At 42.3% G+C, this 25,509-nt stretch overlaps 1 protein-coding gene across 1 annotated transcript; it reads right to left on the bottom strand.

Moving 5' to 3' along the window:
• Positions 1 to 668: 668 nt before the first annotated feature.
• Positions 669 to 25,458, bottom strand: LOC101847983. The gene is made up of 21 exons (XM_013086113.2): positions 22,282 to 25,458; positions 20,298 to 20,357; positions 19,120 to 19,201; positions 16,486 to 17,398; positions 15,967 to 16,142; positions 15,321 to 15,449; positions 13,607 to 13,678; positions 12,997 to 13,090; positions 12,154 to 12,312; positions 11,191 to 11,370; positions 10,388 to 10,535; positions 9,584 to 9,702; positions 8,488 to 8,604; positions 7,454 to 7,529; positions 6,840 to 6,936; positions 5,501 to 5,609; positions 4,156 to 4,247; positions 3,719 to 3,797; positions 2,731 to 2,922; positions 2,190 to 2,294; positions 669 to 1,660 (listed from the first exon to the last, which is right to left on the bottom strand). Exons 1-21 carry the CDS (start codon positions 25,412 to 25,414, stop codon positions 1,193 to 1,195), a joined length of 6,600 nt encoding a protein of 2,199 aa, XP_012941567.1. The 5' UTR covers positions 25,415 to 25,458; the 3' UTR covers positions 669 to 1,192.
• Between the last annotated feature and the right edge of the window lie 51 nt (positions 25,459 to 25,509).

The raw sequence follows: 25,509 nt of genomic DNA, 5'->3' as shown, positions 1-25,509 counted from the left end.
TGACAATACAGAAATGAAAACCTAATTTATCAAATGTCATAAAGATAAAGAGAGGGCACAAATAAAAATGGACAAACAGAAGAAATGTTTGTGAGCAATCTCCACCCCCTTCAAATATTAAATATTATTAATGCTAAAATGGGCATGAAAGGTGTTCAGCCAAAAAACGAAAATTTGACCAAAATCCACAAACCTGCGGGAAAATGCAAGTTTTTTCACTCTGATTATTTTGACGAGAGCCTGATTCCACTATGCTGCCTCACATTTTTCTTTTAAAGGGCGGGCGGCCGCATATTTGCAATGTGCTAAGCCAGAATAGACGACTTGACCAAATGGACTCATATTTTTTTTTTTTTTAAATAGTAGAGGGTTTTACGGCGCTCGCAACTGCATAAGGTCATATGAGCGCCAAGGGGTGGGTGTCAACAGAGAAGTCCTTACAGGCAATCAGACTTAGACTGCTCACCTCTCTAGCTTCAACAGCACAAAGTCTGCTTCGACTATCAAGGCACCCCTGAAACAGCAGGTCACAAGAGTGTGACAAACATACAAAAGAAGTAGAGGAAAATGACAATAGTAAGGATCAGGAAAGAAAAAGCAGCAGTTCCCTGTTGTAGATCAGGCACAGTAATGAGCATGACGTGGAAGAATCAGCCCATTTACAATTCTACTGTGCATGAACGAGAAATGTCCCCCCTTTGGGAATGGCCTAAAGACACTACAGTCAGTGGCACAAACGGACTCAGCTTGGCCTCACCAGGATTTTACCTGTAGGAGATCACCAGAACAGGCTGGTGACATAAACACTCCATGTGGGGTTGTTTTTTTATTTTATTGTTTTTGGTTTTTTTCAAATAAAAATTCTTCAGACAGAAACTACAGAGGAAAAGAAAAGAAGTAGGATCTACCAATGATGCCCTCCAACCACTGACTATCATCAACGGACCAGTCATTGTACATTCACATTACAAGAGACAACTACATCTTCCATAGCAATATCTGACATGTCTAAACAAGCCCTTTATCACCTTGCCGCCTCATCTCACCGATCGGCGATGTCTACCACCCAGTTTCTTTGGATTTTCTCCAAAATGCCTTTGCCTTTGATGGCAAGATTTTAAAAATTATATATGAGCCTTTTGATGGCAGTGTTAAAGATTCACGATAAACAAGGCACGGTATTGTAGTTCGGTCAGGACTTTTTTGGAAATGGAGATTTGAATTCTTTGCCGCTGGCTGGCGACCCTCCGTTGGGCAAAGTGGACAGGGGGGAAGGCTTGTCATATGCCATCAACTTACGCATTTTCTCTCTCAACAACCGCTTGCGTTTCTTCAGCACTTCCGACTCTCCACTCTGGTCGTCCTCCTCGCACACAGCAGACGTACTCGGACTCTTTCCTTCTAGATTATTTGCAGAAAGATCTGGGGTCGAAGAAGAACTTTTCCGCTTTGTCGAGATTTGTGAAACGTTGTCGTTGCTGTGACCTCTCTTGACACCAGCCAGTCTCCCGCGAGTCAAGTCAGAGTTTGCGTCAAGGTCACGCGTCTGTCGTCGTTCGGTTCCGGCCGCCGACGCTCCAGCTGTTGGGAAACCGTCTCCTTGGCTCATGGGGCCGAAGACCTTCTCCAGGACGTCAGGAGGGAAGTCCTCGCTACAATCCTGTACAAAAACACACAACCAATATTGTTCTCCTTGTTAAGTAAGGATTAAAAAATCCTGTTAGGGCAGGTTCCACTGTATAAAAACTATCACCAGCGCCAGTCCATGATTGCCTGAATAAACTTCTGGGGTGGGGTGTGTGTGCGTGTGTGTTCCAAATAAAGCCGTTATTCGAATAAAAACACCAATGGACATCTTACAATCTTAGTTTCCTTTTGTTTCGTTATTTCTTCTTAGTTTTTCATTTAAATTAAAAAAGTTGCACTCGCTGCAGTTGAGAGATAGCGTCCCTCATGACAGCACAATAAGGGAAAAAATTTACCTGAGAACAGATTATGATTAGTTTTAGTAAGAGTTTTACGGCATTCGCAACCCAATAAGGTCATAGAAGTGCCGAAGAACAGAGGCGTTACAAGAGAGTTACAAACACAAAAAAGAAGGAGAGATAAGGACGATAGATGGCAGATTATGAAATTAGCTGCACTGAAAAGAAGTAAAAGAAGCAAACCACACCAGAGTGGCCACAAACCTGTTGGTGATGTTCTTCCTGGGTAGAACTTGACCTGGTTGAAGGGGCGGACGACGAGAGACGCTGATCCAACCTATCATTCGCGTCTTGAAAGAAATTACGAGACTGTGAATGGAAAAAGACAAAAGAAAAACATTAGGTTTTTTTGTTGTTTGTTTGTTGTTGTTTTTTAGCCCAGTGTCCGGACTTTGGCGACCGATATTTTTAGGTTACGTAACAATGTACTGACATGGCGCAAATTGTTATGTTTGAAGAAAAAAGAAAGAAGACAAACATAACAAGAAAAAGAGGAATTGTTTAGTCTGAAATTATGCAAACAGCCCAAAAATGTGAAATTATGCGATTCTGTTAATTTAAACAAAGAATGATAAAGGAAAATAATCAGAAATGATGCAAAAAATGATCAAATTTTGCTAAATTATGCGGGGTGCATAAAAACCACGGAGACAGCTTAACTCAAAACAACCAAAAATGTCAGACAGAACTTTGTAATTCTAAGGAAGCGCAGCGTCTTCCTGAGATCTAAACTTTGCCAACATACCTTCCTCATGTTTGTCATCTCCGAGAAAGTGCCTCTGTACTGGCTCGTATGACCCGAACTGGTGAAGGTCGTGAACTCTGACCTCGCCTCGGCTGTGACCAGGGTGGACCCGGAGCCCCGATACGTCTGATTGGTCAGTGTGAGGTTACACACCACAAGACACGGCTTCTCTTTCCACGCGTTGACCTGGTGCTGGACGGTGAGGAGAGAACACTGATGCTATATATATATATGTGTGTGTGTGTGTGTGTGTGTGTGTGTGTGTGTGAGGCAAGCTGGACAACTGTTCTAAGCCCAGAAAGCAAATTTTTGGCATTTGTTTTGTTTTAGAAAGTGTATTACAGCACTTGCAACACAATAAGGTCGAGCCAAAGATTCAAGGTGTTGTAAGAGAGTAACAAACACAAAAACAGAAGCTAGGGAGATAAAGACGATAGAGATGTTTGATAAGACAGAAGAAGCAAACCACACCAGAGCACCCGCCAACCACCCACAAATTTTGTCAGGAGAGAGAAAATTCTTTGAACAGCTGTACCTACATTAGGCTTTGAAGTATCTATTGTTGCTTTTGTCAACATACTGTTGAACCTGCTGTAATGACCCCCTGTCTTCGATAATCACCCGTACAAAAGACCACTCCCCCCCCCCATTGCGTTTTGTTACTACAATAATACTATAATGATACTTAACCACTTTTCTCCTCTACAATGGGTGGTTGTCTCGGACAGGTCCGTCCGGTCGGACGTACCTTTGACTGTTTAAACCCCATCAGACGCTGGGAGCATCCGGCGGTTATAACCCTGTTCCCTGAACACATTGGGCTCCATAATAATAATAATAATTGCATTTATACAGAACATATGCCCGCTCTATAGCAGGCTCTATACGCTTTACAACTATTGTTACAACAGAAGACACTGTGAGAGCACTCCGAAACATTATCGGCTTCCCGAGAAGCATGCTACAGTCGTTAACAATGAAACATTACCTGGGTGGGATGCCATATCTTGACACACAGGAAATCTTTCTCGCTGTCGCAGAGGTACAGCACAAAGGGGTGGGACGGTCTGTGGGAAGAGAGAATGAACAGGTCATACGTTTGTAAACAGAATAATAATATTTGTGTCCGTGGAATTTGGCACGCGTCACTTTTTACGAATGATGAGGTTATTGATATCACCTTAATGCTAGTTCATTGACTGCATAGTGTAAGACTCTGCCATGCGCCATTTTGAAAAGTGACGTGTGCCATAATCATATTGCCAGTTACTTCCAATGATTTTCTTGAATATTATTCTTTATTTTTCGTCATTTCGGTTGACTCAAATTCCAGATGTACGGAACACGTCTCGTTGAGGTTAGGTGCTTTGCCAGTGCGCGCAGAAGACGAGTTCGATTCCCTAGTGGGGCCTCGAACAACATTACCTGGCAGGTTGTACCAGACGGACGAGAGCGCCGACAAAATCGAACTCTCCACCCATTGGCTGAGTCCGCTCTAGATCCTTCACCAGCCACGCCTGAAAGAAAACATTAAAAAAATTAACAGACGGTGATGGATTCTCTCACCTAGGTGTTTTTTGGTCCTTTTTTTGTTTTTTTTGCGTGTGTGTTTTTTTAGGGGGGGGGGGGGGCAAGGATGGGTGTGTGTGTGTTTTGGGGGGGGGGGGGGGGGTGTTAATGGAAATGAATCCACAATTTGTCCAAGAGATGTGTTTGCTTTTTTCTAGTTGTCAGTGCCATCCAAATCCTTGTTGAGCAGTAACCATGACCGTACCCACTGACTTCATACTTCTGTCTATTCTCTCTAAATGACCCTGCATTTTTTCCCCCCAGTTAATCTTTGAGTAAGTTGAATCAACGCTGCTGTACGATGCAAATACGCTGTAAGTTCAGTCGAAGCTGCTATGGCGACCATCTCTGACCAAGATAATTACCTGAACAAATGACCAATTCCCGCCCTCATTCCCCCCCCCTCCCCGTATTTTTTCGGTATTGCAATGACACAGCCTAAGATAAGCACCTGTCTTACACAACTGTTTTGCTCCTTGACAGGCTCCACTGGGTATATCTTAACTCACCGACAGCCGTTACCAGGGCGTATCCGGGATGAGGTCACGTAATAAAATTGTCGAACCAGGCGGCCCTCCGGTATATATGGACTTTATAGTTTTGTTCCATATTCATCCTGGACTGCAACTGGGTCTGGCAGTTTACAGCAGTTTGGGAAGCCATCGTGACGTGATAAATTACTAGAGTTATCGGCCTTACGCTTTCGGGGGGTTTTTTTTAGTGAATTTTTTCCACAAGAGACTTATTCCCTGCCAATTCTCAGTTCGGTTGTGATTTCACTACGATGGCATCCAAGAAGCGCCGCAATATTTTTGATGCGTTTGTGGATGAAAGTGATGATGAGCCGCTTCACGGTGCTGGATCAGAGATTGAAATAGGTGAATTAGATGATAATAGCGATGCTGACCCATCATTTTGTGTTCGGGAAGGTAAAAGAAGGCAAAGATTACCTGATTCTAGTGCTAGATCTAGTATCATCTGTATACCTATGAGAGGGTCTCCCCCCCCCCTCACCAAACAACAACAAAAAATTAATGAAAAAAAAAACAAATGAAAACCTTCAAAAGGTCCACAACAAAATCTGGTCATCCTTTTTTGTTCACTTTGCTCATTATGCGGTAAAATTGCACAAAATTCTGGCCTCTGGAAATACAGCTAAAAATACAACATACGTTCATCTTCTTGGGGCAAAAATCCTCACCTCTCTTGGCTCATAAATGAGGTCACACAAGTTTTCGCTGATGGGTCTGGGCTGGACACGCGTCTGTCGCGAGGCAGTCAACGACACTCGACACTGCTTATTAGCTCCCCTGGATGAGTAGACGAAAAATGAGAGTAAAATCGTTAGCATGTGTAAAATTCTCTTGCGCGAGTCTCAGCATCACGGAGAAATAGGGCGCTTGTCGAAATCATGAAATCAAAAATATTTTTTTCCTCCAACGGGGCAATTTTTCCAGTCCCCGTCGTTTTATGCAAGAAAAATCCGGAAATTATGCAAAATGAGCCTTAGAATGTGAAATGAGGCGATTCTGTTAATTTCAACAAAGAATGATAAAGGAAAATAATCAGAAATTATGCAAAAAATGATCACATTTTGCAAGATTATGTGGGGTGCATACAACCACGGGGACAGTTTTTATAAAAATTTTGTCTTTTTTTTTTTCTTTGTTGTGTGTGTGTGAGTCGGGGGGGGGGGAGTGCTCAATATCTTTGACATCCATGTAGAAACACATATCAGTGAGAATTTTATTGAACAATGTTGATCAAGGGGACCAAAAAAAAAAAAAAGGAAATTTCCTGTTCCCAAGGACACTCAAGCTGTGGAAGTCACAAAACTTGGGCAGACATTTTCTCCCTAATTTGACCTCCAACACCAGGCAACCCCACCTTTACATCCAAATATCTCAACTTCTACTCAAGATAGATGGGACATTTTTCCTCAAACTCAAAAGCATGACTAATTAACAAACTTTAAAGATGATACCAATAACTCCATATGCACAAAAATTGATGAGTGCCTGATTCCACCGTGTTGTGACATTGTTCTGTATCTGAGTAGTATTGTGAATTTACGTATGTCGTGTACGTGTGTGTATTAAGCATTTATAATTAAAAATGTATGTATATATATTAGCCATTGTAAACCAAATTGCCTTTCTGGGATTGATAAAGATGTAATTTATTTTTCCAAATTCCTTTACAAGAGGTGAAGCTGCACACTGCAGTGATAGTTCAAGCTGTCCCTGGGGTTTTAAGCACCCCGCATAATTTAGCAAAATTTGATAATTTTTTTTGCATAATTTCTTATTTTCCTCTGTCACTCTTTGATAAAATTAACCGAATCGCATAATTTCACATTTTTGGGCTCAGTTCGCTTAATTTCAGAAAAATTTGATCATTTTTTGCATAATTTCTGATTTTCCTTTGTCACTCTTTGTTAAATTTAACAGAATCGCATAATTTCGCATATTTGGGCTGTTACATAATTTAAGAATTTTTTTGGCATAAAACCGTGGGGACAGTAAAAGTTAAAGTCTTACCTGCTTGCGGAAGCCGCCAGGTGAAACAGCCGGTACCGGCCACCCTCGCACATCTCCGACCACTCGGCCCCCGGACGCCATACTGTGACCAGGCAACCTTGAGAAAGAAAAGAATGTCTGTGCATCGCCATCATTGACACAATATACACATCGTATGGTCGCTTTTAAGGACAAGCGGGCAAACCCAGATTTCGGGGGTTTCCAGAAATCTTGACCTACACCAAAAGTGGGAATTTCCCTACCTATAGGAGAAGTTTGGTTTCATAGGTGAGTATATTTGTTTGATTATTTAAAAAATTCTGCATGCAGTCTTATCCCGCGGGGCGACAAACTTCAAAGGTATTTTGCATTTAAATTCGCTTTTCAATTATGACGTGTGTGTGTGGGGGGGAAGGGGGGGTGCGGGCGGCGCTGAGCGTGGTGTGAGACGCAAGACGCGAAGCCTGTGACGTCACCTACTGGTGTCATTCCCAGTACAGTAGAGGAGCTCTATCATAGCCTTTCCGTCTTCTAATAAATGTATTTATTGTCTTATTTCATAATCAATCAATGGATTAACACAGTCACTATCGCGGCGTCTCAGAAAAAAACCGTAGGAATACCCAGAGACTTACGAGCTTTAGCGTCAATGTCCCTGGAACAACATCCAGCAACTCGAAACTTCTGCACCGGGGTAACGTGTCTCGTATCCTGAAATTGAAGAAAAGTTCAGTCAATTCAACGACTTGCATACAGCAAATAATATATATAAAAAGCCTATACCTGCTCTTTGACTAAACAAAATCTTTCCAATCCTATAATCAAAATAAAATAATCAACCAGCCAACCATTTCACTGATCAGACTATCTAGAAAATATTTTAAGCCATCATTTTGTCAATAGGTAAAAAAAAAAAATTCAAATATCACAATCAATTTCTCTTTCAACAGAATCCCAATGTTCACAACAAGACTTGCAGTTTCAGTCAGTTCCACAACACGTGCAACACAATTAGGTCACATTATTATAAGTGCCAAAGATTACACACATTACTAAAACTAGAAATTAACATACACCCTAACCCCTATTCAAAAACAATTAGGAACTAATCCAAAACACTAACCCCTTAAACCCCAAACACTAACCCATAATCCAAAAACTTATCAACTAATCCAAAACCCTATCCCCCAACCCCTAACACCCATTGAAAAACACTTAGCAACTAATCCAAAACACTACCCCCTAACCCCTAAACCCCAAACACTAACCCATAATATAAAAACTTAGCAACTAATCCAAAACCCTAACCCCTAAAACCTATTCAAAAACACTTAACAACTAATCCGAAACACTAACCCCTAAACCCCAAACACTAACCCACAATGCAAAAACTTAGCAACTAATCCAAAACCGTAACCCCTAACCCCTATTCAAAAACACTTAGCAACAAATCCAAAACACTAACCCCTAACCCCTAAACTCCAAATATTAACCCATAATACAAAAATTAACAACTAATCCAAAACCCTAACCCCTTACCCTTAAAGAAGGAGGAGAGATAAGGACAAAAGATTCTTAACCGGAAAAAATGAGCAATCGTACGCACCAGAGCGCCCGCCAACCACCCACTCAAGCCTCTAAAATAGAACAAACATCCAGCCCAACTTACAACAGCCTTCTCTGCCATGGCATCCTGCAGTTTTCTATTCATCTCCTGCTGCTTTCTCTCCATCTGGCTCCGCGTGTACTCCTCTAGCCGACTCAGCTGGCTGGCACTCAGAGATTGCTGCCGTTCATGAAATACAGCCGTTAAGAAAAACAACAATTGTATGAATTCTTTGCACAAAATGAAAATGGTGAAATGGTATAGGTTTAACGCCCCTATCAACACTATTAGGTTATTTAAGGGGCGGGACCTCCTAGTTAAACGTCTGTCTCCAATAGGATCGAGTCAAGTGGAAAGTTCGTGTAAAGTGCCTTTCCCAGGGACACAACGTTGGACCGAGCTGAGGCTCGAACCCCCGAACTCGCAACCTCACGATTACGAGTCTGGTAGCCTAACCACTAGGCTACCGACGCCACAAATTCTTTCCATGACAAATGAAAGATTTACAATGGGTAAGAAAAAAAACAACTCTGGTTACTACTTTACATCACAAACATTTACAGCGGTTTTAAAAAAACTGTGAATAATTTTTTACAGGGCAAACTTTTAGTGGTTTTTTAAACAAATCTCTGTGAATCCTTTACATGACAAAGATTTACGGTGGTAAAAAAAATTCTCTGAATTTTTTTAAAATGACAAACATTTACAGTGGTTAGAAAAACTGTGAAACCCTTACAAGACAAAAACATTTGCAATGGTTACGAAAAAAACAACTCCGATGAATTCTTTACATGACAAAGATTTACGGTGGTTAAAAAAAACCTTGAAAATCCTTTACATGACAAAGATTTACGGTGGTTTAAAAAAACCAAACTTGGTGAATCCTTTACATGATGACAAAGATTTACAGTGGTTAAAAAAAAACAACAACTCTGTCATTTCTTTACATGAAAAAGATTTACAAAATAGTTACTTTAATTTCAACAATTTCTTCACAAGAGTACTTATTTTAAGTTTTTGTACGAGTTTTACAGCACCTGCAACACAAACTGGTCATAATATAAGTGTTGAAGTTGAAGATTAGAGGTGTTGCATTATTATAATTATTGTTATTATTCCTACCACCACCACCACCATCATCATGATCACTCTTACTGACCTGCACCTCCTCTGGGTTGAGAGCTCTCTCCACAGCCTCTGCGATGTCCTGACCCGACCACAAATCTTCCACTTCCTTGCGAGTCACACGACGATGTCTCCGACCGCGAACCCTGTCAGCTGGAGAGAGGGAAGAAACAAACAAAAAACAAAATCCCAGCTCATAATCTTCAAAGACAAAATCTTTAGCAACACAACCACATTTGGTTTTTTTTCGTTTCTAGAAAAATGTTACTTGAACAAGAAAGGCAGAGGTTATTTTCTCACATGCCCTTTCCTAGGAAAAGTCTGTCTTTCATATCTATTTTTCTTCCTAAAAACAAAATGAAATATAAGTAGATGTATCATACAGAAAAGCCAGGAAGATTTCACTGATAGTGTGAGTACACAATGAAGAGAGCTGAATATGAACAGTAAAGAACTTTCTCTACCGCCTATGACAAAAACGGAAAATCAAAACATGAAATGTCAACACAATTTGAAAACCTATCTTAACTAAAAAAAAAAAAGATTTTAAAAAAGAGCAAAAATGTATAATATATGGCTATTTCTTTCCTTTGGCAGAACAGCCAGTTTAATGAATCCACTTCTTGGACAACAAGACAGACACTTGGACTGTGTTCCTCAGAAATATCCCCCTTTTTTTTCAAACATAAGCTGTTGGCATCCGTAATCTGGAAAACTGTCAGAAAGAGAGCCATAGAAGGTTTTCTTTTTTTGTTTGGTTTTGGTTTTGGTTGGGGTTTTTTAAATAGTTTTTTTAGGGGGGGAGGTGAGGTTGTGAGCATAAAACCAAATGTCAAACCTGCATCCTCCGCATCCATCTCAGCCTGTAACTTGGCCATGACTTTCTCCGCCTGCTCTTGTCTCCGTTCCTCAAACGCTCTCAACGCCCGACCCTCTTCCTCCTCCGAGCGGAACACGTGGCTCCCGTCCCCAAGTTTTTCCATGTACTGCAAGACATATAAAAAAAAGACATCATTACTGAATCGTCAGGGGCTACGCCTTCTCAGCATTGGAGGCCCCACCGCCACACGAGCAATGAATCCCGGCTCCCGGGACGTCAATGGAGTGACTGACACAGCACACAGAATCACCCGTAGTCTGATGGCCTTCTGGAGGTTCAGTGGACAGAGGCTATTTCCAATCTGTGCCGGCATCATGCTTCATTTTTCTACACTGAATCGTTGTTTGCATGAAAGTGGGAACTGCGTTCACGTTTTACTTTATTTATAGAGTTGTAACCACACAGGAGCCGTCATGGGACACTTGCATTTTCCACAACAGGAAATCTATAAAGGAGAAACACAGCAGGGTTCATGGAAAAATGAACAGAGAAAATTGTTCTATCCTTCTTTAAGATGATGATAATAATAAAAAGGAGAAGGAAAAACAGAAGAATAAGAAAAAGAGGAGGAGGAGGAAGAGGAGGAGGAAGAGGAGGAGAAGGAGGAGGAGGAGGAGGAGGAGCAACAGCAGTAGCAGAAGCAGAAGCAGAAGAAGAAGAAGAAGAAGAAGAAGAAGAAGAAGAAGAAGAAGAAGAAGAAGAAATACAAAAAGTCCACATACAACCAGGTCAAAAATCAACCCCCCCACCACCTCCCTTACCATGACAGGATACTTGCGGGTGAGCACTACATCCACACATCCCACCGTGTCTCCGTGAGGGGAGAGAGAACTCAGGGGGACGCACAGAGCCGCCGGTGTCGAGCAGAACCCCAACTTGGCGCACCACGGCGCAGGCCGGGTCGAGTTGCCGCTCAGCTTCAGGGCAGTGCCCTCTTTTACCTGGTCAGAAAAGATGTCGTACGCTTCAAATATTTTTTAATTAAGTGAATTTAAAAAAAGGTCATGAAAAAATTGATTTTTTTTTTTTTTTTTTTTTTAATGGGAGGCAGCATGGTGAAATCAGGCACTTGTCAAAATAATGAAATTGAAGTAACTGGCATTTTTCTGGCAGTTTGGACATTTTTTGGTGTATTTTTTGTTTTTTTGACGTAACACTGTTGTTGTCCAATTAAGAACACATTTCTGGGAGGATTTTACTGAAAAACGTTGATTAAAACGCAATTAAAATTTCTTCGCAGCTAGACTTTTTACAGTCCACAAAAACAACAGAATAACAATAGGGAAATCATGCACAATTTCATCTCATCATCAATGCCTTTCACCCCCGGCAGGGTATAGGCCACATACAAGCTCCTTCCATTTATCTCTGTCATGGGCCATCCTTCCAAGCTCGTTCCAAGTGAGCTTCATCTCTCTCAAGTCCCTTTCCACACGCATCTCCTCCATGCGAAAGATGTTGTCAGTATGTTAGTGTTTCAGCACCTATAAATGGCTGCTTGCACTGTATCCTTACATGAAGTTGAGGTTGTTTCAAAAGCTCTCAGGTCTGCTGGGGTAATAGTATAGATTGTGAAGCGCATTGAGTTTGCCGTTGAGCGGGGATTTGCGCTATACAAATGCTATCTATTATTATTATCTCAGCTGAGTCTTTTAAAATCCACCAAAAAACCCCCCACAACAACAACCAACAGAATAACAATAGGGAAACCACGTGACAATTACCTCCAGAGGACTGCAAGCATCCTGAGCTCCGACTATCTCGGCGCCGCTGGTCACTATCTTGTCCCCGGCCTGCAGTCTCCCCCTGGTCAAGAGGTCATTGAGTACACCGTCCACCTGGGCCCTGAGACAGTACCAGCCATCGGTCACTTCCACAGACAGCTGCAGGAGAAACAACCGTGGATTGTGACAGTCAAAAGAGCATTTACAATCATAATGATGATAATAACAACAATGTTATAATAATAATAAAAATATAATAATAATGATAAAATAATAATAATAATAATAATATAATAATAATAATAATAATGACAACAATAATAATAATAATGACAACAATAATAACAATATAATAATAATTTTTTTAAAACAATGGATTAAAAAACAATTTAACGCACAATCCAGTAAAGAGTGAAACACGCTAGATCTATATACAGGTGGATTTTTTCTTCTTTTTAAATTGGAAGAAAAACTAAATATCTTTCAAAACATTAACATTTTTTCCTTATCCCTAGCACACAACCTCCCCCCCCCCCCCAAGCAAAGAAACAAAAACAAAGCAAAAAGCTTTTAATTCAATCAAACGGAAAACGTAATGTTTCCCGATGATCTTAAGCATTGCAGAATTCTCACAAGACAAAGACAGTCATACATGTATGATTCTGTGTCTCCTTACCTGGCTGTGAGTGGTTGGCGGGTGCTCTGGTGTGGTGTGCTTCTTTTTTCCTATCAAACATCTATCATCCTTATCTCCTCTTCTTCTTTTTTATGTTTGTTACTCTCTTGTAACACCTCTAATCTTCTGGCGCTCATATGACCTTATGCAGTTGTCTAAAAACTCACCTGGCCATTCGACTCCTTCTTCACGGAGCTCACACACAGCACCATCCTCTTGCCAGCCGCGTCGTCTCGCTCCAGGATCTTTCTCAGCGCACTCCTAGCAAAATAAACAATAATAATAATAACAATGAAAAAGATGATAATAATAATAATAAAAATAATAAAATAAAAATGATAATAATAACATAATAACAGTAATAAAAATAATAATAATAATGATAATTATAATTAAAATAATAACAATGATAATGATAATAATAATAAATAGCATTTGTAAAGCGCAAAATCCGGCTCAACAGCAAGCTCTATGCACTTTACAATCTCTACTGTCACACGGTAGGCCTACTGTATGACAAGAAAGAAAAAAAAAACTTTTATTGAAGCCCCCAAATGTCTCCAAAGACACGAAAGTAGTCTCTTTTTTTCTTTAACTCTTTACTGTTGTTGTTGCTGCTGTTGTTGTTGTTGTTGTTAATGTTGTTATCGATCCAGCAACAGCTGGACTCTCGCCCTTCAGTCCAATGCCATGTAGTGATAAGTGCAGGTTTGCTGCAGTAGCTGTAATGTTCCGTAGAGAGTGTGTTTTAATTTTTTTAAACTGCCCACGACTCACCTCTGGCAAAGGTCAACCTCTCTGTCGTATCTGTACTTGAGCTGGTACATGACATTCTCCGGGCTCAGACTCCTGGGACAGAGATAGAATTTTTAAAAACTAGAAACTTCGTTTCATTTGGTATTCCTTTTCCTACGGTTAATTAATTGAGGCCAAATTAATATGAAATTCTTACTCTCAGCCTCAGTCATGTACAATGAGTATTATGTACACACACTCACAAATTTACAAAAACACGCACAGAAACACACACACAGACATACAAATAAACATGGACAGACACATTTCCACACAGGCTTCAAACAACCATTTTCCAAACAAAACACAAGCAGCAGCTTTGAGTAAAGCACAGATAGTTGAGACAGTTGCCCTTTGCATTACGTGTGACACAAGACAATCCAATAGTTCAAGACAACACTTTTTAAAACATTTTTTTTATGATAGAGGGTTCTACGGCGCTCACAACTGCATAAGGTCATATGAGCGACAAGGGGTGGGTGTCAACAGAGAAGTCTTTACAGAGAATCAGACTTATTCGACTATCAAGGCACCCCAAAATAGCAGGTCACAAGGGAGTGACAAACATACAAAAGAAGTAGAGGAAAATGACAACAGTAAGGATCAGGAAAGAAAAAGCAGCAGTTCCCTGTTGTAGATCAGGCACAGTTATGAGCGTGACATGAGTCAGCCCATTTACAATTCTACTGTGCTTGAACGAGATATGTCCCCCCCATTTGAAAACGGCCTAAAGACACTTCAGTCAGTGGCACTGCCCTGGCCTATCACAAAACTAAAACAAAAAAAAACGTTGAGTTTTTCAAAGTAGACATTTCTCCGTCCCCATTGACACAATTTCGATTATTTTCAACCCTGCCTGTCAGGACCAACCCGGGCGGAGAGGTGTACAATTATACAACACCTCAGCAGAAACACTTGAGACACTTGATCAAAGAAATTCTCCCCACTCAGGGAATCAAACTTGGGCCTCCTGTGTACAACGGCGAAGAACCTAATTGCTGCACCACAGACACAGGTTATTAAAAAAGAAACTTTAAAATAACACAAAGGTCTCTCGTAACAATATTCTGGTTTAACAACCACAGAGAAGAAGACTCCACATCACACACAATGGATAGACTAAGGGAAGCTGGTGTCTCTAGAGGGTCGGGGAGAGACAGCAACCTGCGTGGAAAAGCCAGAAGAATATCCAACCAGCTGATAACTGGCACGATCAGCAGGCAGACCCTTTCATGGATCCTGGAGAGGAGGGAGGAGCAGCTATGACATTGTACTGCCTGCAATGATCAGGGATGCCACTCAACTTTTTTGAAAATAGCTGAAAATCCACGCGCCACGGACTCGCTAACATATAATATGAATATCAATTTGAAACCCAAATGGTGCTGAGATTAGCACAAATCTTCCGGGGGGGTTTTCTCCCTGTGATTTGAACTTATGGCGAAGTCTTTGTTTTTCTGTTGTTTTTCTGTTGTTTGAACATTTGTCGCAAGTTGTGCGTGTGGGATTTTTTGTTGTTGTTCATTCTCCAACTATAGATTCTATCTCGATCTCAATAACGGAATAGCGGATCAGGATCAAAATACCGGAAATAAGCGGAAAAGTGGCATCCCTGAATGATGCCTATTCTCCAACCAAGTAACCAATCAATAATCTCAGAACAAATGGACATATCATAGAAAACATCTCGGCAGACCTGCCGGCCAGGTGGTGAGGGAAAGAAACTTCCGAGGCGGCCAGCTTCCACACAATCCAGCGGTAGTGGTTCTCTGTCCACGATTTGTCCATCAGTTTGGGATCTACACTATCCAGAGTCAGCAGGGCACTGAGAAATGGAAAAAACAAAAGTTTAGAAAATGAAGTACCAATTACTCAGAAAACTAAAATACAAAATGACTTCATTCCCAAATAGAATTTGTTTGGGGGGGGGGGGGGGGGGTTGTTTTTTTATAGGTCTTTTACGTCCCATCGACACAATTTTGATTATATTCTCTCATAATTCATGTGTCACACCCAAACCTTGATTGGATTGAGGTGCGGGCCTGGCAGTGAATGGGTTAATAGTTGTAAGGCCCATAGAGTATGCTGTAGACTGTGGATATGCCTTACATAAATCCTATTATTATTATCATTATTATTGTCATCATTATTACTATCATTATTATTATTATTATCATTATTATCATCTTTTTATTACTAATATTATTATCATCATCATCATTATTATAATTATTATTATGATCATTATTATAATTATTATTATTATAATTATTTTTATTTTCATTATAATTATTATATTTCTTTCTATTATCATCATCATCATCACTACAATCATCCCAGACCTGTGGAACTCCTCCCAGCCGGCGAACCCGTGAGCGTCCGGCACCAGGAGCGCCCCGTCTCCTAGCAACACGCTACCTCCCAGGCCGGGGTAGTGACGACGCAGGTCCAACCGGAACAGAGCCGCGCTGCAGCTGCTGACGCCCAGCGTGGACTCTGACACGCCCAAATGTAGCAGCTATGGGGGGGATGGGGGGAAATACATATATAATTACTCAGGTAAAATGAGAGAGAGAGAGAGAGAGAGAGAGAGAGAGAGAGATAGAGAGAGAGAGAGAGAGAGAGAGAGAGAGAGAGAGAGAGAGAGAGAGAGGGGGAGAGAGAGTGAGAGAGAGCGAGTGAGAGAGAGAGAGAGAGGGAGAGAGAGAGAGAGGGAGGGAGGGAGGGAGGGAAGGAATAAGACAAACAGAGAGAGACGAGTAAGCGAGAAGCAAGGAAACACTTTTTTTTCCAAAAGTGAAAATACAGCAACAACAAAAAAAGAAACACAGAAAGAAACAACAAACAAAAAACCACCGTACCTCTTTTCTACTCAGATCCCACAGAGGAGCCAGACCGGACTCCTGATATGACCTTGAACCTCCATTCTTCGACCTTTCTTCCAGCCACCGACCTTTCCGAGGCTGAATCTTTTTCCGCAGTTTTACCCTGCACAACTTGTCCTGCCTCATGCGAGCTTCGTCGAGAACATCCGCGGGCAACATCGCCCTGGCACTTTGGGTTTTCACACCGGCAGAAATAGTCGCACAACCGGCAGTCGCCTCTTCATTAGTAGCGTTATTACTTCCCCTCACAGAGCTCGGTTGATGTACAACAGACTTTGCTCTCCCCTCGCGTTCTTCCGATTTTTTTGAGTCGTCACTTTGTAATTTAGCGTTTTCTAATTTAGGACTCGATGGCGGCCCACAACTGAGAGCCACAGCGGGGTTTGATTCTGCCGGCTGTTCCATCACCTCCGATAAGTTATCCATCTCTCGACAAAGCAATCTGTTCTCCTCCTCGTCATTCATGTCAAACAGAGACTCGTCCACGACAGAAGGAGCAACGCTACAGTTGGGTATTTCTGAGTTCCGTTCAGACGCAGAATTCTCGGTGTCTGCGGCAGCAGTAGCAGAATTTGTCTGCCCAGCATCTGTTATCTCTCCTCTTCTTCCTCCCCCTCCTCCTCCTCTGCCTCTTTTAGAGAAGAAAATGTACGACTTGGAGGAGGTGGAGGTGTCAGAACTGTCTACGGGACGGCTTTGTCTCGATCTGGGAGCGATGAACCCCGAGGAAGATCCTGACGTCCGAGGGGACTGAGGATGAGGACGTGCCAAAGTGGATGTGGAGCTGAGGGTGTGGGCGGTACTTTTGTACGGTGGCTTGAAAGTGGACGTCGTCTTTCCCTTCACGGCATCTACATGTCCACTCTCAAGCTTGGATGCCAGGGGATCCCTGTCAGAGACAAGACATATTCAAATTTTAGTTTTAGACTTAGTGAGAGTTTTACGGTACTTGCAACACAAAAAGGCCATATAAATTGCAACTCAAAAAGTTTTTTTTATAAGTGCCAATGATTAGATACGTCACAGGAGAGTAATGTATAAAGAAAAGAAGGAGATATGAAGATGTTAGATGTTTTGAAAGCAAAGAAAGGAGCAAACCACCCACCATTCAAATTAGAATGTACAGCTTAGAGACAGAGGAATAGAACTGTCAAATTGTTTTGGCTTAAAAAAACAGAAGCACATTAACACAACACTTATCATTAATAGCAGGGAAATATAACAGAAGGACAACAATACTTATCATTAATAGCAGGGAAATATAACAGAAGGACAACAATACTTATCATTAATAGCAGGGAAATATAACAGAAGGACAACAATACTTATCATTAATAGCAGGGAAATAGAACAGAAGGACAACAATACTTATCATTAATAGCAGGGAAATATAACAGAAGGACAACAATACTTATTATTAATAGCAGGGAAATAGAACAGAAGGACAAAGAGAAACGAAAGAAAAAATGAAAAGTAGAACCTCCATCAATGCACAAAGAAAAGAATCCTTTACATTTGGTCGCTTTTAAGCACAAGTGGGCTATCCCAATAAATGCTGTTTTGAGAAAATCGAAGTTAAACGTTTTTAGATCCTTATTCAGTCCCATTAAAATACAAGGAGAGTTTTCTCTATAACCAAACAAATATACACACCAATGAAACCAAACTTCTCCTATAGGTAGGACAATGCCCACTTTTGGTGTAGGTCAAGTTTTCTGGAAACCTCCGAAATCTGGGTTAGCCCACTTGTCCTTAAAAGCAACCATTCAACACTTTGCAGCCACACAGCCAGCAGTACAAAATACCCCATCTGGTCACCCAGCCAGGAGAATATCCGCAACAAACTTTCTCAGGCCTGGCACAGGTTCTGCGCTAGGTGACTGGAACAGATAATTTTCACCGGCGCATTATTGCGCCAAGTGACGCAAAGTGTTAACGAACCCTATATGTGAGGCATCGTGGTGAAATCAGGTGCTCGTCAAAATATTGACATCAGAGAAAAAGGCATTTTTCCACAAGTTTGGCAATTTTTATCGAAATTTTGTTTTTTGGCTAAACACCGTCTATGTTTGTATGAAAACACATTCCCATGTGAATTTTACTTAAAACCCTTCTTGAAAGGCACAAAATATGTAATTTTCAGCTTTCAAGGACTCCTAAGTTATTGAAGTTGCCAAACTTTGGCTGCCATTTTTTCATTTATTTAACGACTGAAACCAGGCTGCCCCACCTCCTTCAATTGCAAATATCTCGACTTCTATTCAAGCTAGATAAATATTTTTTTCATTAAAAGCAAGGCAAATGAACAAGCTTTCAGGTGATATCAATAACTCCACATGCCCAAAAGTTGATGAGCGCCTGATTTCACCATGTTGTGCCACATATTTGTTTCCAACAGTTTCATTTTTTAAGCACCAGTAACAAACTATTGTAAAACAAACAGAGAAAATTCATAAACATCTCAGAGGTTATGAGAGGACAAATAAATAGCTCTGAAGTTCTCATGTGATCTTTATTTCTTCTTTCACTGTTGTTCAAAAAGACTTAGAGAAGAAACTTCGTGCAAACATTAACAATATTTTTTAAACCAAGATTTATGCTTGCATTTACCTTTCACTTGCTTCAGGACTTTCGCCGGTCAGAACGGGTTGCAGCCGCCTCCTTTTGAAGTCTCTCCTGTCACAATGAAATTCTAAAAGAGGAAAAAAAACACAGAAGTTTGAGTGAAAAAACAGCAGGTTTCTTTCTCAGGAAAAGAAGACATGTAATAGAAAAAAAGGGAGACAAAGAGGTCGTGTGATACTGTTTCATCATGGCAATCACACAGCAGGCAGGCAGGCAGGCAGGGTATCCTAACGGATTCTGTTTAGGTTAAGGTAGGAATTCAGTGGGATGTGTCGTGTCTGCAGGGAAAAGATAGTGATTTCTTCTCTTTTTGTTCTTTTTTTTTTTTTAGTATGAGTTTCACGGCACTTGCAACACAATAAGGTCATATAAGTGCCGAAGTTTAGAAGTGTTACAAGAGAGTAACAAACAAAAAAGGAGGAGGAGAGATAAAGACGATAGTTGTTTGACAGGAAAGAAGGAGCAAACCAGACCAGAGCACCCACCAACCACCCACTGTTCTCTTCTACTCAGGGAATTTATTTAGTGCATCTTATAGCACAGATCTACAACTTTATCTAAACAAGTACAAGCCTGAATCCTCCAGAACAAGAACACAAATCTTTTTGTTTTAGTACAGGTTTTACGGCGCTCGCAACTGCATAAGGTCATATGAGCGCCAACGGGTGGATGTCAACAGAGAGAAGTCCTTACAGGGAATCAGACATACTCTGCTCACCTCTCTAGCTTCAACAGCACAAAGTCTGCTTCGACTATCAAGGCACCCCGGAAATAGCGGGTCACAAAAGAAGTAGAGGAAAAAAATGACGATGGTATAAGGGTTAGGAAAGAAAAAGCAGCAGTTCCCTGTGTTGCAGTTCAGGCACAGTTATGAGCATGACACTGATGAATCAGCCCATTTACAATTCTACTGTGAAAAAAAACATGTTCTGTCCGCGTCGTTTTAAGCAAGAAAAATTCTGAAATTATGCAAACTGAGCCCAAAAATGTGAAATTATGCGATTCTGTTAATTTTAACAAAGAATGATAAAGGAAAATAATGAGAAATTATGCCAAAAAAATTATCCCATTTTGTTAAATTATGCGGGGTGCATAAAACCACGGGGGCAGCATGTCAATGTCCCTCCCTTTGGGAATGGCCAAAAGACAGAAATCTTTCTCACCTTCGTTCTTTGGCCTCTGAGGAGCGAGGAGTTTCTTTCCAATTCTCCTGTCGGTAGAGTCTGGAGAGAGGGAGAGTAAATCAGAGTAAAATGCTTGTGTGTGTGCATGTGTGTGCGTGTGTGTGTGCATGTGTGTGTGTGTGTGTGTGTGTGTGTGTGTGCATGTGTGTGTGTGTGTGCGTGTGTGTGTGCGTGTGAGTGTACACCTGGTGAAACACCAAACCAATGTGCCAGGATCTGGACAATAAAGACGTATCTTATCTTACTATCTTAAGGAAGGAAAGAAATTACTCACTGATTTCACACAGAGCGAAGAGACACAGAACAACTGAGCACTCCCTTACGCCACAACAGAACTGTTTCAAAATTTAAAGAAGGGAGTGTATACAGATCCGGTAACCGGGAACAAAGTCACAAAGTATACAGACCCGGTAGGGGAACTCTTTTGTGATTTCGGAAAGTTTCAGCGCCTCTTGGCTCAGGGTAGATCTAGGTTCTTCTAGATCTATGGCCCAGGTCTAGATCTAGATAGACAGACATAAATCATTGATCTAGTTTCGAGGCTAGCCTAGATCTAAATGAAGATTGCGGATGTCTTTTCGATGAACGATTGTTTTTCCTCCGTTTTAGAGTTGGAGGAATCACAAGACACAATTTGAAGAAAAGAACAATGTCATAATTTCAATCGAGCAGTCACCCTCTCTATTTCTCTCTCTCTCTGTGTGTGTGTGTATCGCTCGAATTCTCTTTTTCTTTGTTTGTCTCCGTCTTTCTTTCTCTCCAACTATTTCCCACTCTATCTTTCTCTCGTTCCCTCCTACCAACTGGGGCATGTCATACATTTTGCTAGCACTTCTCTCCTCCCTCTCTCTCTCTCTCTCTCACACACACACACACACACACACACACACACTACCGGGTCTGGGCGCTGAAACTTTCCGAAATCACAAAAGAGTTCCCCTACCGGGTCTGTATACTTCGTGACTTGGTTCCCGGTTACCGGGTCTGTATACTTCGTGACTTGGTTCCCGGTTACCGGGTCTGTATACTTCGTGACTTGGTTCCCGGTTCCCGGGTCTGTATACACTTCGTTTAAAGAAACGACAAATTTTGTTTCTTGTTCTTTGGGTTGTTTTTTTTCTAAATCCATCAGTTTAGTTTATGGTTTATAGTTTTAGTAGAGGTTTAACGGCACTCACAACTGCATAAGGTCATATGAGCGCCAGAAGATTAGAGGTGTTACAAGAGAGTAACAAACATAAAAAAGAAGAAGGGGAGATGAGGACGATAGAAATCCATCAGTGAAATATTTACACCACTGCAGAAATAAAATCCATCAGTGTCCGGCCTGTTCTCCAGTAGTTTTCATGATCACATTCTCTCTGTGGGACAAACCGGACTACATTCAAGTACTTGAAAAGATTTTTCACTGGTTCAGACAGCAAAGTATTTTAAGACTTCGTCAAACACTGCCATTTCTTCCCTGCCCGACCCCACTTCTCTACACTCTTCTCGTTTAGCATCGATCAAAGCCAAACAAATCCAGGCAAGACTGAAGCAATATAAAGCCCATAATAAAAATATGCTTAACAGGATTCATTATCTTCTCTTCGTCTTCGGCTGTCCATCAGTATCGATGACGACGACTGGGAAAAAGTTCATGGGCCACAAGGTCTGTTTTTGAACCACAACATCTTCCACAATTTAGACATTGGTGAAAGTCTTACTGCGACAGTCTGTAGCTTTAGTATGAGTTTTACGGCACTTGCTACACAATAAGGACAAGGTCATATAAGTGCCGAAGATTAGAGGTGTTACAAGGGAGTAACAAACACAATAAAGAAGGAGGGGAGATAAAGATGATAGATGTTTGATAGGAAAGAAGGAGCAAACCACACCAGAGCACCCGCCAACCATCCGCTGCAATGGTCTGAAATTTCTGGTTCATTAAGATGAAGCATTAACACAAACCAAAAAAACTCACCAGTAGAGCAGTCACTTCTGTCGTCTTGGAGGCGGTCGTCCGGCGGTACAGCCAACAATGAGCCTGGCCCAACATCCTCTTGCTCACAACTCAGAAGACTTTGGGCAGCTCTCAGCGCTGACTTTGACAGAACCACACTCCTTCCCTTGCCAGTTGAGAACCCCGCAGGCTCCCCCGCTCTCGCGTTAGGCGCAGCACGATTCATCCCTGTGCGATCGGCATCAGAACCGTCCAGCAGATCACAAAGTTGACCAGATAAAGCGGCTTCTTCTACATCAGCCAGGTCGTGATCACTCTGTTCTGCCAACCATAATTTTTCAGCATCTTTCATAGATTTGTCCGATACAGGAACATTAGCCCCGCCTGCAGTTTGAAAACCAGATGGACTGACAGCTGGAGAGGTATAAGAAGTCTTACTATCATTTTTCTTTGATGTACCTGTCAGCTTTTCATTTTTCTTTTGAGTAACTTGTCCATCATTGGTATGAGCTGTGGGCTGCTTCAAACTTTCGGTTCTTTGTTCACCAACAGCGGTTCCCTCATGTTCAAAGCTAGCACCCTCCTCATGCCACAAAGAACGGGCATGTTGTAAGCCTTTCTCCGACACCTTCATGGCAGCCCCGCCCGCCGTAGTAAAACCAGCAAACACGCCTTTTGAAGAAGCAGATCTCAAACCACTGACTGGTCCGGAGAAGTTGGCTTCCCCCTGAAGCATCTCACCACACTCCCCACCACTTTGAGCTCGTTGATCGTTTGTCCAGAGGGACTTGGCTTGAGCCATCGCGTCATCCGATACTCGGACTTGTCTACCTGCTGCCGTTGTGAAGCCTGACATAGGTTTTGAGTTCGGCGCTTCCGCCTCGTGTTTAGAATACTCTGTGACATCAGAAAAAGTGTCCTTTGGCTCGGGTTCAGAACCTTTCACGGGTGATGAACGATCTGATGCCGCTTGAAGCATCTCACTTTGACCGTCATTCCACCAAGACTTGGCATGAGCCATTGCATCTTCCGAAGCCTGAACATTTTTCCCAGCAGCCGTCATGAATCCTGACACAGGTTTTCCTTTGGAACCTTCTTCTTCTCCCTGCATTCCATCACTCCACAAAGACTTGGCGTGCCTGAAGGCTTTTTCAGACACCCCCACACTTTTACCGGCTGCAGTCATGAAACCTGGAACAGCTCCATCTTTCAATGCCTCTCCCGTCTGTCCTCGGGTTGTTCCGCTCATGTCTTTATCCTCAGCCCATAAAGTCTCAGCCCGACTTAATGCTTGTGCCGAGACTTGAACGCCTTTACCAGCAGCAGTGATGAAACCTGCCATGGATTGTTTCCCTTTAGAAATCTCCGGTTCTCCCAGCTGTCCGTCTGTCCACAAGGACTCACTGTGAGTCATAACTTCTGCCGACACCTGGATATCGTTCCCACCTGCGGTCGTGAAGCTTGGCAGTACCGCTTTTGACACCTGTAATGAGTGAACTTCTCCAGATTTTGTGAAACCAGTGAGAGCACTGTCGTGGCCAAGTCCAGAACCGCAAGTGGGTAACGAGAGTCCCGACGCATCACGAAGCACCTCATCACTCTCCGGAGCATTATTTTGATCTTCCGTCCACAAAGATTTAGCTCGAGTCATCCCTTCCTCGGAAACTTTAACTTCCTTCCCTGCCGCAGTGACAAATCCTGACATTGGCCTCGCTGTAGACACTTCCCTCTCTGCCTGCTGCACTTCTATCCACACGGACTTGGCGCGACTCATTGCCTTGTCTGAAACCTCAACATTTTTCCTGGAGGCTGTCATAAAGCCGACCATGGGTGGTTCTTTCAAAGTCGCATCAGCTTGCGGTTCTCCAGAAGTATTGAGTGCCACAGACATTGAGGCTGCGTCTCTGCTCGATAAATCACCACCATCCTCCGAGTGCGACATCTCAGCTTTTCTCAAAGCTTGTCTAGACACTGTAACATCTGCTCCCCCAGCTTTTCTGAACCCTAGGGTAAAATTGCTTTTCGATGTTTCCTGGTGTGCTATTGTCTCTCCAGACTTCTCTGCTCCCGTTGAGAGGGAGGGGAGTAGTGAGGCTTGAGGACCTGGGTTCGAACATTGTTGTAAGCCAGTGAAAGGACGAAATTCCTCCTTACTCTCTCCTGCACTGCGGCTGCCGCTCGCGTCATTATTCGTGTCCATGATATCATCACACTGTTTTAGTATCTGCTCCAGAGCTGCAACTCTGGCGCTGTTGTTTGTCTGTTTTGTACCACAAGACTGATTCAAAACACGGCCCGTCTGATCTCTGGACGTCGCGACAGTTTTCTGTTTAAGTTTTGGGGGCTTGAAGGGTCTGAAACCTTTGTAACTTTTGTCAAATTTAGGCTTACTAGCATTACTCTTTGTGTTTTCGCAAACATTGTTCACCGGCTTTGTTCCTCCTGGCGGCTTCACCGTGCTGCTGAGCGGCGGTTTCTCTGCCAGGCGAGTACTGCCGGGAACAATTTCTTTTGGAGGGACTTTTGGTGGGATTTTATCTGCTTGTTCACCACAGTCGGTTTCATTTCTTACAGACTCCCACAATAGCCTGGCCTTCTGCTGTGCCGTTGCACTCAGAGAAATCGCACGACCACCGGCTGTCTGGAACCCAAAAGTATCCGCACAGTTCCCAGCCACTGAACCAGCACTGGGAGCTTTGGGAAGACGATCGTCCTTACCATTCCCACACTGTCCACTGGAAAATGTCCTGTTCTCGCTGTATGTGGCATTCCCAACACGACCGTCACAAGCATCAGGGTCTCTATCTTCCTGGCATTCCATCATAACCTGCTGAGCCATCTCTGTACTCTCCTCTGTCCTTGAAATGGGAGCCCCTCTCCCTGTGGTAAAGCCGGATGGTTTCGAAAAGACAGAATGAGTCGCTTCTCCATCAACTGTGCCAGCAGAGACTCTCTGAGGGGAGCCATCAAAGGTAGCATCACCAGAGTCACCGATTCCTCTCTTACAAGAAGCATCTGAACTTTTCGCATCTTTCTCACTACTTAACCGTCCGTTAGTGCACTCCGAAAGAGAAGCCGTAGTGAAACATTTCATCAACGGCGAAGCGGGAGAATTTTTATCCTTGTCGTTGATGGTGAAGTCACTTTGGTTCATTTCATTTTGTTCCTGATTCTCAGTTTCTCTGGGTTTACTTTTTACTGTCCCCGTTTGATACGTTGGTCTACAGAACCCAGACGTGGCAGCCCGAG

This window comes from Aplysia californica, unplaced genomic scaffold (assembly GCF_000002075.1).
Source record: "Aplysia californica isolate F4 #8 unplaced genomic scaffold, AplCal3.0 scaffold00436, whole genome shotgun sequence".
NCBI lineage: Eukaryota > Metazoa > Mollusca > Gastropoda > Aplysiida > Aplysiidae > Aplysia > Aplysia californica.
This window is presented reverse-complemented; position numbering and strand designations above follow the sequence as displayed.